The sequence below is a fragment of the Elephantulus edwardii genome, unplaced genomic scaffold, assembly GCF_000299155.1.
Source record: "Elephantulus edwardii isolate Elephantulus edwardi_28Jun2011 unplaced genomic scaffold, EleEdw1.0 scaffold00121, whole genome shotgun sequence".
NCBI lineage: Eukaryota > Metazoa > Chordata > Mammalia > Macroscelidea > Macroscelididae > Elephantulus > Elephantulus edwardii.
Genome location: NW_006399871.1, coordinates 2,518,921 through 2,530,173, shown reverse-complemented (window position 1 = coordinate 2,530,173; position 11,253 = coordinate 2,518,921). Strand labels below are relative to the sequence as shown.

Sequence of the window (11,253 nt, the reverse complement as noted above, 5' to 3'; positions counted from 1 at the left end):
TGTGTGTGTGCCATCAAATCAGATCTGACCGGTACAGGAGGAGATTGTCCCTCCTTCTCCAGCTGAACATCTGGTGGATTTGAACCATGCACCTCTGGCATTGCAGTGCAACTTCTTGGCACTAAGCCACCAGAACTTGCTGGTGAGCAAAGTTTTAATTAAACTTTAGTAAAATGAAAGAACAACAACAAAATGAAAAATAAATTCCTCAGTCATGCTTGCCACATGTCAAATTTTCAGAAGCTGTGTATGTACAGTGCAGATAGAGAACATGTTTATTTTCACACATAGTTCTATTGGATGGTGTTGAGTTAGATACAAAGTCTAGATTGGAGAGATAGGGAAGATTAGATGGTTCCTGGACAACCTGGGCTGGTTGGATCTGTGACCCATCTGCTTCCTAGAAATGTTTCAAAGGCAGAGCTTGGCACTACCTCAAAGGGAAAGAGGCTTGGGAGATAGTGGTGAGGTGTGTCCGCTGTGTTTAGATTAGACAAGCACTTGTATCCATCCAAAAGTAGCTTTGTTTAGAGAGTTCAGCGTGATGGCCTGACAGGTGACGGGTGACATTTTTATTTTGGTGACATCACTTTGGCTACAGTCTCTGGGAAAAAACATAGTGAGGGTACAAGGAGGTGAGGGTTGGGGGCAGAAGGGTGAGGATGGGCAGGAATGCGGTTAGAGAGCTGCAGAAATTGGTTGGTAGGGGGAGCAGGTGAAGGAAATGAAAATGATCCAGTGGGGACCAGATGCTACAGGAAAATGACAAGCATTTTCCAATGGTAATTAAATCAACTGTCTTATTGATTTAAGGCTGTAATCTTTATGGAACCAATCTTCCACATCTTTCTCCTGAGGAGGGACTGGTGGGTTTCAACTGCTAACCTTTTAGTTAGCAGTCAAGCATTGTGACCACTGTATTCTAGGACCCTTCTTGGCTTTACCGTGTGAGACTGAATTAAGACCATCAAATGCAGTTCGGGAGGCAAAGGAGTCTGATGTGTGTCTCAGGGTCAGCTCCCAGCAAACAAAGAAACCCTAGGTCTGGGTTATAAAGTGAGCTGAGAAATCGTCTGCTCCCCATTAGCCCCATCCCTCATCTAGTGAAGCCCCCAAATTTAGGCACGGAGCTATGAGCCAAAATGGATGAGAAGGAGAGAGCTAGACTGGGAGAGGCGGCCAGGATGAGAGTGAACGTGGCCAGGCCTGCCCAGGAGCAGTGACTCCGCAATTGCTGCCTCCTTGGTGGGCTGCAGGAGGAGAGGGGCCAGCCCTCTAACTAACCTCCTGCTCCCAGTGTCCCTCTCCCACCCACAGGAAGGACCCCAGAGCGGTGTGACTGTCGTCTGAACATCTGCTCTCACCCACTCACAGAGAGGGTCGAGAACCAAGGATCCGCACACCTTCTCCTTGAGTGGTTAGAAGCTGCAGGTGCTGGGAAGCAGGCACCTGCTCCCCGAAACATGTTCCAGCCACCTCTTCTTACTCTTACATAGTAGTCAAAAGAAGGAAAAACCTCACTGCCCATCAATAGATAAGTTGTTAAACAAAATGTGGTGTGCTTGTATAATGGTGTACTATTAAACAAAAAGAGAAATGACATTTAAATTTTTTTGGTGTGAAAAATCTGTATTTAGAATTAGCCAGCTGGTCTCAGTTTAGAGGATCTCAATTTGATTGGGGCAACACCCAAGCATCATAGTCAGGAGGAAGTCGAACATAGGCCTTTTCCTCTCCATCAGGCCTGATCAAGGTGTTGACCTTGGCCACATCAATGTCAGCGAGCTTCTTCATAGCTTGTTTGATTTGGTGCTTGTTGGCCTTGACATCCACAATGAACATAAGTGTGTTGAGATCTATCTATCTATCTTCTTCATGGCTGACTCAGTGGTCAGGGGAAATTTGATGATGGCATAGTGATCAAGTTTGTTTCTCCTGGCGTGCTCTTCTGGGGGTATTTGGGCTGCTTTCAGCGTCTCAATGTCTTAGGTCACCAGAAGGTGGGTGATGTGCTGATCTTCTTTTTTTGTGTCTCTGGATGCCTTTCAGGACTGCCTTCTTGTCCTTTGATGCCTTTGCTTTGGCTTCAGGTTTTTTTTGGGGGGCTTCATTCATTGTTTTGGCACTATCCTCATAGAGAGGGTCTCTCAAACAATGATGTCTTGATATTGCAATATGAATGTTACGTTATGGCTGGAGCTTGAAGACATTACACAGAGTAAAAGAGATAAATTGCCAAAGGACAAATAATGTATTACTTTAGTTGTTAAAAAAGACAAAAGCATAAAATTTAAAAAAAAGACAAAAACAGGCAAATATGTAAACCAAAATTTATTAGTGGTTACCAAGAGGAAGAGGGAACTCTGGTGGCCTAGTGGTAAGAAGCTGTGCTTCAATCCCAAAGGCAGGCAGGTGGTTCAAATCCACCAGCTTCTCCACAGGAGAAGGATGGACAATCTCCTTCTGTGCAATTTACTGTCTCTGAAGACCAGCTGGAGGCTCAACTGTGGGCTGGTTCTGACTTGACAGCATAGAACAACAACAACAAGAGGAAGGAGTGGGAAAATAGGGATTATTGCTTACAGAACACTGCAGTTTAGTTTACATTAGTGGAACTATCACATTGATTAAAGGTAGGGCAGCATAGCCATTTGAATACTGTTAATAAATTGCACACCTCTAAAATTGAATGGGCAAACATCGTGTGATGTATTTATGACAATGATAAGAAAAAAACCTACTCGCTACACTGTGTACAACCAAACACTCATAAGTTCCTTGGAATGCTGCATTTAGGATCATTATTTCCTGAGATATTCCCAATAATTAGGCTAAGAACATATTTAGAGCTTTCATCACTATCACATGCAAGCAAAATACTGCTGACTATCATCCAAAAATGGCTGAAACAGTACATTAACAGGGAACTATCAGAAGTTCAAGTTGGGTTTGGAAGAGGCCATGCCACCAGGGATATCACTGCTGATGTGAGATGGATCCTGGCTGAAAGCAGAGAATACCAGAAGAATGTTTATCGGTGTTTTATTGACTATGCAAAGGCATTTGACTGTGTGAATCACAACAATCTATGTTGTCTAAATGGAACACTGCCTTGTTTAAAATCAGGAAGTGTGTGTGTCAGGGATGTATCCTTTATCTATACCTATTCAATCTGTGTGTTGAGTAAATAATTCATGAAGCAAGACTATAAAGAAGAATGTGGCATCAGAATTGGAGGAACACTCATCAACAACCTGCTTTATGCAGACAACACAATCTTGCTTGCTGAACGTGAGGAGAACCTGAAATACTTGCTACAGAGGATCAAAGACTACAGCCTCCAATATGGATTATATAAAAATAAAAAAAAAAACAAAGGTCCTTGTTATTGGGCAACATAATGATAGATGGAGAAAGGATTGAAACTGTTAATGATTTCACTTTATTTGGATCCACAATCAACACCCTTGGTACCACCAGTCAGTAGATCAGGAGACATATTGCTTTGGGGAAGTCTGCTTTCGAAGACCTCTCCAAAATACTGAAGAGCAATGATGTCATTTTGAAGACTAAGGTGCACCTGCCATGGTCTTTTTCACCACTTGCTATGCTTCTGAGAGCTGGTAAATGAATAATTCATGTAGATTTTAAAAGAGAATAATGTTCAAGGCAATCTTTAGTAGTTAAGCTAAACTGTTCTTTGGTTTTTAAGACAATTTCAGGGAATATTTTATTATCAGTAATTATTATTATTAAAATCTATCTACGTGGGATCAAATTGACAATAGCAGCATAAAAGAGGAGTTAAGAATTCTAGGGGTTAGGGAATTAAAGTGAGTAGGAGATGAACAACTCAGAAAAGGAGGGTGGGAATGACCGGTACAAGTAAAAAATGTAATATATGACACTCACTTGTACCTGTAGAAAATACTGAATATTTTTGACTGTAGAAACAGTTGCTTTGCTGTATATATTCTCAAAAATAACAAAATAAATAATTCTTAAAACAGCTTAGTTGTTATTAGTATGTATCATCGAGTCAACTACAACTCCCAGCGACTCTGTGAACCACAGTGCAGAACCTTGTCCTGACCCACGTCATTGTCACGATCTCGGCAACGCTCAAGTCCATTGTTATATCACTGTGTCAACCTGTCCTGTTGTGGGTAAACAGCTTTATTGGGATTTTAGTCACAGACCATACAATCAACTCAAAGTGTGCAATTCAGTGGCTTTTTGTATAATCATACAGCTGTTCAATAATCACCAAAATAAGTTTTAAAACATGGTCATCATCCCCATGATGCCCATTCTTCCCAACCTCTTCTCAGCTGGAGGCAGCCAAAGTCTGCATTTCTGTCTCTGTAACGTTGTAAATGAAACACGTATTTTCTAAGTGAACTCAGAGTGTGAGGCTTTTCAGAACTGTTTTCTTCCCCTCTTTGCACAATGTTTTCAGGGTTCATTCATTGTAGCCAGTATTAGTGCTTCATTTCTTTTTGTTGCTATATAACATCGCATTGTGTGTTTATGCCACACTTTATGCTTTCTTCATCTTAGTTCTTTTTATATTTGAGGTGTTAGGAATAACGCTCATAGGTTCTTCAGGTTGGCATGGTGGGAAGCAGAGCCATATATCCAATCCAGGACCCCTATTCAGGAACAACATTTAGCCATTTAGCTGGGCATTCAAGGTTGACTGTTATCTGCCCTCCTCACTGCTTCTTCCTCCTGCCTACATGGAAACACCTTACCCCTCCAAACACATCACACCGGCTACTGCCTCTAAATTTGCAAAGCCTTTTTGTTCTTCCCTCTTGGATTTCTGAACTCAAGATCTGACTCAAATCCCATGTCCTCTAAGATGCCCTCCCCAACTATCCCAAGCCTGGAAGAGCCCTGCCAATCGCTCTCTGGGACCTTGAAGGACACATACTGGCCAGTCTCTGTGGTGAGACGTTATCCTTTCCCTCAAGATGAAAAGAATGATCGTGTTGTTGTTGTGTACCATAAAGTTGGAACTGACTTACAGCTGACCCTCTAATCAGTTGTTGTTTACCATTGAGTTGGCACTGATCCATAGCTGACCCTCCAGTGGGTTTTCAGAGTTAATCGTATGGGAGATTGCCCATCTTTCTCTGGCAGGATGACTATAGACTAAAATAATAAACAGTCCACGTGGCTATTGGATGGCTGGTGATTTTGACATTCTGTGCTTTCCTGACTCTGTGCCTGTACGTTTTCTGAGTCTCCCTCTGGAAGGCCTCTTCCTATCCTGTAAGGCCCTATAATGCTGTCCTACTTTCTTCTAATCTTTGGAGTCCTCTGACTGCAGCCCTGTGATATTGGGGATGCCTTCCATTTCTCTAGTGTCTAGTTTTCCAGGCTGTTCTTTGCACCAGAACACATCATTCTCCTGGAAGTCTTGGGAAAGGGGTTGCAAGCTCCCTACCCTAGCTAGCCCCCATCCTGCAGGAAATGAACACCTTCCAACTCTCTGAGGAGGGAAGCTAATGAGGTTAAGACACTCAAACAAGTACCTCCCTTCAGAAAATACGGAGCCAGGACTTTGATCCGTTGTCTCCTACTCCCACCATGCTTTCCCCTTCAGCAGCGATAATGGGGGATTGAAGCCCTGCATCCCTTCCCTGTTATGAAGGGGTGAGGATTTAGGTAGGCGTCAGCCCCTCTGCTCAGGGTTACTTTCCTCTTTCTTGGTCATTATTTCATATGACAAGAAGTTTGGAGAAAAGCCAAGAGGTTAAGTAATTGCCAAAATTACTTCCGACTTTCTGGGAATTCCCAGACGTGACCTTGATGAAAGAAGTTTACTTGCGGAAAGGCAGCAGCCCCACCCCATACTGAGCAGGCATAAAAATCAAGCAAAGGGTGCACCCTGCAGACTTCAGCCAGGCAAGATGGGATGCACCAGTGTGTCCGTGTTACTGCTGCTGCTTCTGGGCCTGACTTGGGCAGAGCCTGCCTCTTTAACCAAGGACTTCAACCTAAGCTTCCCTGAAGCCTTGGAATTAGCCACCGACAGCTACAACAACCAGACGAAAAAGGAGGAGGAGAATGCCTTCCGTGTCCTGAAATCTGAGCCTCAGCCAGACTGGGTGAGAAGGAGCAGGGAGGCCCACGGGGGTCCTGCCTCCTGCTGCAGCCAGGGTGTTATGAAGGGTTAAAAGCTAGGGGTCCTGCTGCTCTGGTGGGCTGGGAGGCTTTAGGAAGGATGTCTTCACTTCTCTGGGCCTCAGTTTCCCCATCTGGGAGATGGTGGCAGCTATTGGCTTGTGCAGTGCTCTAGACTCTTTCCAGCTGATGTGACAGATTAGAAATAGTGCCAGATGTGGGGGCTGTGTAGACCTGGGTTCAAGTTCTTGCTTTGCCACTTTTTGGTTGCACGGCCCGAGCTAATTCATTTCTCTTCTCTGGACCTTAGTTTGGCCCTGGTGGGTGAAAGTCCTTCTTTCTGGGTCTTGAGGTCCCGACCTGCTGAGGGACAGATTTGACGCTCTCTGAGTGTTCTCATAAACAGATATCCTAACTGTGAGATTCTTACTGTCTCCGGGCTTACAGGATGCTACATTGTCAAAATCACAGTCGCTAAGTTTTGTCATCAAAGAGACTCAGTGCAAGACGCTGGAGAACCTCACTCCTGAGCAGTGTCCATTCCGGGAAGAAGGGGTAAGATCCGTAGACCCCAGTGCCCTGTGTGCCATCCTGAGGCTGCAGGGCAGGTCCTTGGCGCTGTCGTCCAGCTGTATCTGCACCTGGAGCCCAGTTCTCCCTGATTCTGTGCTGCACTGGGGCCCCAGCACAGGTGACAGCGGTGTAATAATCTCCCTCTCTCCTGCAGCAAGTGAAGAACTGCGTGGGGCTCATCACGTCTGATGAGAGCAGTTTCAGCATCGTGCTCAACTGTGAATCCCCAAAGGCTGCCGAGGTAAGCAAATTCTTGGGGACCTTGCAGATAAAGAAGGGGAGAAGTAAGGGGGCGGAGGGTCCAAAAGCCAGAATATTGGGCTGGGAGGTTTCAGAGAAAAAAGCAGGGTTAGGAGGCTGGGCTACCACTTGCTGGACAAGCCTCTGGAGAGGCTTTGCATTCTTCCCAGCCTCAAGAGTTTCTAGAAAACCTGATGACAGTGACCAGAGAGATGACTCCTAGTTGAACTTCTGCTCTAGTTAGTGGCCTGAACAAGTTCCTTCACTATCCTGAACCTCAGACTCCACATAGCAGGGTTCACAGTCCCTGATCTGCACACTGGCGCCACCTGGGAAAGGTTTGTAAGCTGCTCGTCCCAGGCCACGTCTCTAAAGTCAGATCTCATTGATCTGGAGTGGAGTCAGAACCCTGGGCTGGAACCAGCAGACCCGGACCAAGCGATCCTGGTGGCACAGTGCATTAAGTGATGGGCTATTAGCCAAATGTTGGCTGTTCAGGTCTACCAGCTGTTTTGCTTCTATAAAACCTTGGGAATCATGAGGGGGAAGTTCTCTTCTTTCTTAGGGGTTCATAAGAGTCAAATCTACTCCAAATATTGTATGCTTCTATGACTTAAGTGGCCGGGGGCTGTAAAAGCAGTAGGTGGAACTATAATTTACAGATGATATCAAGAGAGAAGCAGAGCCATGAGGCCTGGGCAAGGGCTTGTATGTTTAAAAAAAACCCAAAACCTCCACAGTTGCAACTGAGTCTAGCTGATTCATCATAGTCTCCTATGTTTCAGAGTAGAACTGTGTCCCTTAGGGTACAGTGACCCCTTAGGGTGTTGACTGGCTGATTTTTTGGGGAAGTAGATCACCAGGTATGTCCCCTGAATCATCTCTCGGTGGACTGGAACTTCTAACCATTAGGTTAGCAGCTGAATATGTTAGCTGTTTGTACCACGCAAGGACTAAATAGAGTTTGCAGGGAAGGTAAAACCTGGATTAGGCATGAACAACAGAAGGATACAAGGTGAGGGCTTTACCACTGAGGGAAGGTTCTTGTGACAGAAGAAAGCAAGCTGAGGGTAGGACAGAAGTTTTAAAGGATGAGGCCTGAGAGCTCCTCGGCCCTGAAGAACTCTACCCTCAAATTCCACAGAAGGCGAGAGAAATTTCCATTGGCTGTCAGACATAGAAGTTACCTTATAGGTTCTCAACAAAACTCAGCCTGTACATACACACACACACACACACACACACACACACACACGTACAGGTGTACACATATCATACTTTCATAGCTATTTTACTGGTTTTTAAAGTATGGACCCTGTAGAACAACAGCATCAAGACCTCCTGGGAACTTGTTAGAAATGGAAATTGGCAGACTTCACTCAGACACACGGTATCAGGAACTTCTGGGGGCAGGGGGAGGTCAAGCAGTTTGTCTTTTAATGATCCCTGCTATTGAATCTGATGCACAATTAAACTTAACAATACAACTATCTAATCAGGAAGTATTAGAACTGGCAGGAAAATGAGCTTGGAGAGGTTGAGTGATGTGCAGAGGGTAGCATGGGCCTGGGTGGGCGAAGGACCTCTCCTCGGTGCCTGTTTCCTCTGGTCCTTTTACATCTGTCCCTTCCAAACGTGGGTACTTGAGGATCATCATATCGCCCTTGTGCATAGACCCTGCTCTGGCTCAAGCCAACCTTCTCAATGAATCTCCTTGTCTTGTCTAGCACCTACGCGTTCGCAGAGGCTTTAAAAGTTTCTTGAAGAAATTGAAGAAAAAGGTGAAAAAGCTGCTTCCAAGAAAACCCGTCACTATATACACGTACTCCAAAAAGTTCTGAGATGTTTCTGAGTGCCCTGCCCCAACTCTGCTGACACCGTCCTGCAGTTGCTCATCTTGATTCCTTCCTGAGTGATCCACTGTGGACTTCCCTGTGTCAGACCAATAAAATCTCAGCTTAAAGCCTAATTGGTGTCTTCCATTCCTTTACTCATTGTCATCCTCTCCCGAACACACACCTGCCTCCTGCCTGACTCTGCCCCCTCCTTGACTCACTTCCACAGCTTTTCGTTCTCAGCAAGCCCATCCCATCACTGAGAGAGAGAGAGAGAGAGAAAGGAAGAGATAAACAGTTCATCAGAACTTGCGCCTTGACTCTTCTGCTACTGTTCTGTTCTGGGAGCTGGGTCCACAGTTTAATCAGACACGACTGTAGTTTCCAAAGTCCTCAGCCAGCGGGTGGGGGTGGGAGAGATAGTAACAGAAAAGACCTATCCCTGCTAATTCTGGTATTCTTACCAAGGCAGAAATGTTGATTTCCTAGGGACTGAAGGACGCAAGAATCATAGGAACTCTTTTACACCAAATTATAATTTCCATTTACATAAAGTTAGACCTTGAGAGTGAATGATGCTCATTTAATGATGCTCATTTTGCAAATTGGTGCTCAAATTTGTTAAGAGAGGAATGGACGCACAAGCGACTCAAAGGCACATAACCACCACCTCTGGGGTTGCAGTGCAGCTTCTTGCCGCTAGAGGGATTTTTGTTTTTAAGGTTAGTGTTAGACTTTGAGAGGCAGAGTGGCAATTTTAAAAACAAGCATTTTAAGAAGAAAACCAGAGTAAATATATTACTTTCAGCTGCCTTTCTTGCTGGCACCTCACTGGGGAGCACAAAGTAATGAAATCTCAGTTCCTCTCATTAGTTAACTAACACCTTAACTGCTTACATGCTGAAAGCATTACACTGCTAATGATCTAAATGTTCACTTTCAAAACTCATTGACTGTTTAATGTCTTCTCCTCCTGTTATTATGCATAGGCTTGTACAACTCTTGAAGTGGTGGTGAGGGAAGACTCTAGGAAACTTCATTGCCACTGCTCATTTTCATCAGATTTTAATCTCTAACTGATAACCTTGAATTACCAATGCCATCATTGACGACTTCAATCTTTCCTCCATATATCATAATGTTATTAGTCCAGTGCTGAAGAACTTTCCTTCCTTCCTTTCTTGGTGTACCATCAAATGGGATCTGACTGGTACAGGAGGAGATTGCCCCTCCTCCAGCAGAGCATCTGGTGGGTTTGAACCACGTACCTCTGGGATTGCAGTACAGCTTCTTGCCACTTGGACTCCAGAGCTCCCCTAATTTTAGTTTCTTGATGTTCAGTTATAATCAATACAAAGGCCATCATCTTGGATCTTCTCCAGTAAATATTTCTAACCCTTTTCCCTTTTCGTAATGTGGTGTCATCTGCATAGCTCAAGTTGTTGATGAGTCAGTCTCCTGACTCAATGGCACATTCTTCCTCATATGTCCAGTTCCTCAGAGTATTTGCTCAGAAAACAGAGTGAATATGTATGGTGAAAAGGATATAATCTTGATGCACATTTTTCTTGATTTTAAATCATGAAGCCATCTTGTTCTGCTCAAAAGACTACTTAGTACTACGTACAAGTTTCACATGAGCATTATTATTAAATGTCCTGAAATTCTTTTGTACTACTGTGTGCACTGGTGGCCTAGTGGTAAGAAGCTGGGCTTCAAAATGCTTGTGGTTTGAGGTAACCCGTTGCTCTGTGGGAGAAGGATGGGCAATCTCCTTCCATGTGATTAACGGCCTCCACAAACCTGACAGAGGGTCCGCTATGGGTCGGTTCTGACTCTATGGTACACAACAACAAAAAAGAAACTATACACTGGTTGCCTAGGGGTAAGAAACTGAGCTGCAATCCCAAAGGCATGACGTTTGAATACAACAGCTGTTCCCGCAGGAGAAGGATGAACAATCTCCTGCCATTGATTAACGGCCTCCGAAAACCTGCTGGAGGATCAGCTATGGGCCAGTTCTGACGGATGGCAAACAATAACAACTAGTTGTCCTTGATCTTCTGCAGTAAACTAGAACAAATTTTATGTTTTCCTTTTCAGTTTGATTTTTATTTTCTTCCTTATTGCACTCACATCTATAGCTAGGCACGATGAACAGAAATGGCTAGAGGGGACATCCTTGTTTTGTTCTCACTTGTGGGAAAACATTTCATTTTTTTATAAGTATAAAAAAGGCTGTTGACTTTGTTTTGCAAAAACAATGCTGATTTATTTTTCTGCTTGAACAAGAGATAGGTCTTTTCCCCCCTGCATCTATTTTTTTTTAGAGGTTAATGTAAATTTATCTAGAACTTGGATTTCCATTAATTCATTGTTGCACATTTTGCTCCCTGTTCCACCTCCCCCACAGTTCACTTTTTTCTTTGGAAAAAAGTTCTTTCATTGTTATACATACCCCCTAGTCCCCCCC

At 44.2% G+C, this 11,253-nt stretch overlaps 1 protein-coding gene across 1 annotated transcript; it reads left to right on the top strand.

Moving 5' to 3' along the window:
- The first annotated feature begins 5,918 nt into the window (after positions 1–5,918).
- LOC102866639 (antimicrobial protein CAP18-like) lies at positions 5,919–8,786 on the top strand. The gene is made up of 4 exons (XM_006893029.1): positions 5,919–6,116; positions 6,580–6,687; positions 6,860–6,946; positions 8,673–8,786. The coding sequence occupies exons 1-4, from the start codon at positions 5,919–5,921 to the stop codon at positions 8,784–8,786; spliced, it is 507 nt and encodes a 168-aa protein (XP_006893091.1).
- Positions 8,787–11,253: the final 2,467 nt, after the last annotated feature.

Excerpts from the sequence above, each read along its gene's own strand:
- LOC102866639 (XM_006893029.1), top strand. The coding sequence starts at position 5,919 with ATGGGATGCACCAGTGTGTCCGTGTTACTGCTGCTGCTTCTGGGCCTG. Across the intron at positions 6,688-6,859 it reads GTCCATTCCGGGAAGAAGGG|CAAGTGAAGAACTGCGTGGG; the intron begins GTAAGATCCGTA and ends TCTCTCCTGCAG. Across the intron at positions 6,947-8,672 it reads AATCCCCAAAGGCTGCCGAG|CACCTACGCGTTCGCAGAGG; the intron begins GTAAGCAAATTC and ends TGTCTTGTCTAG.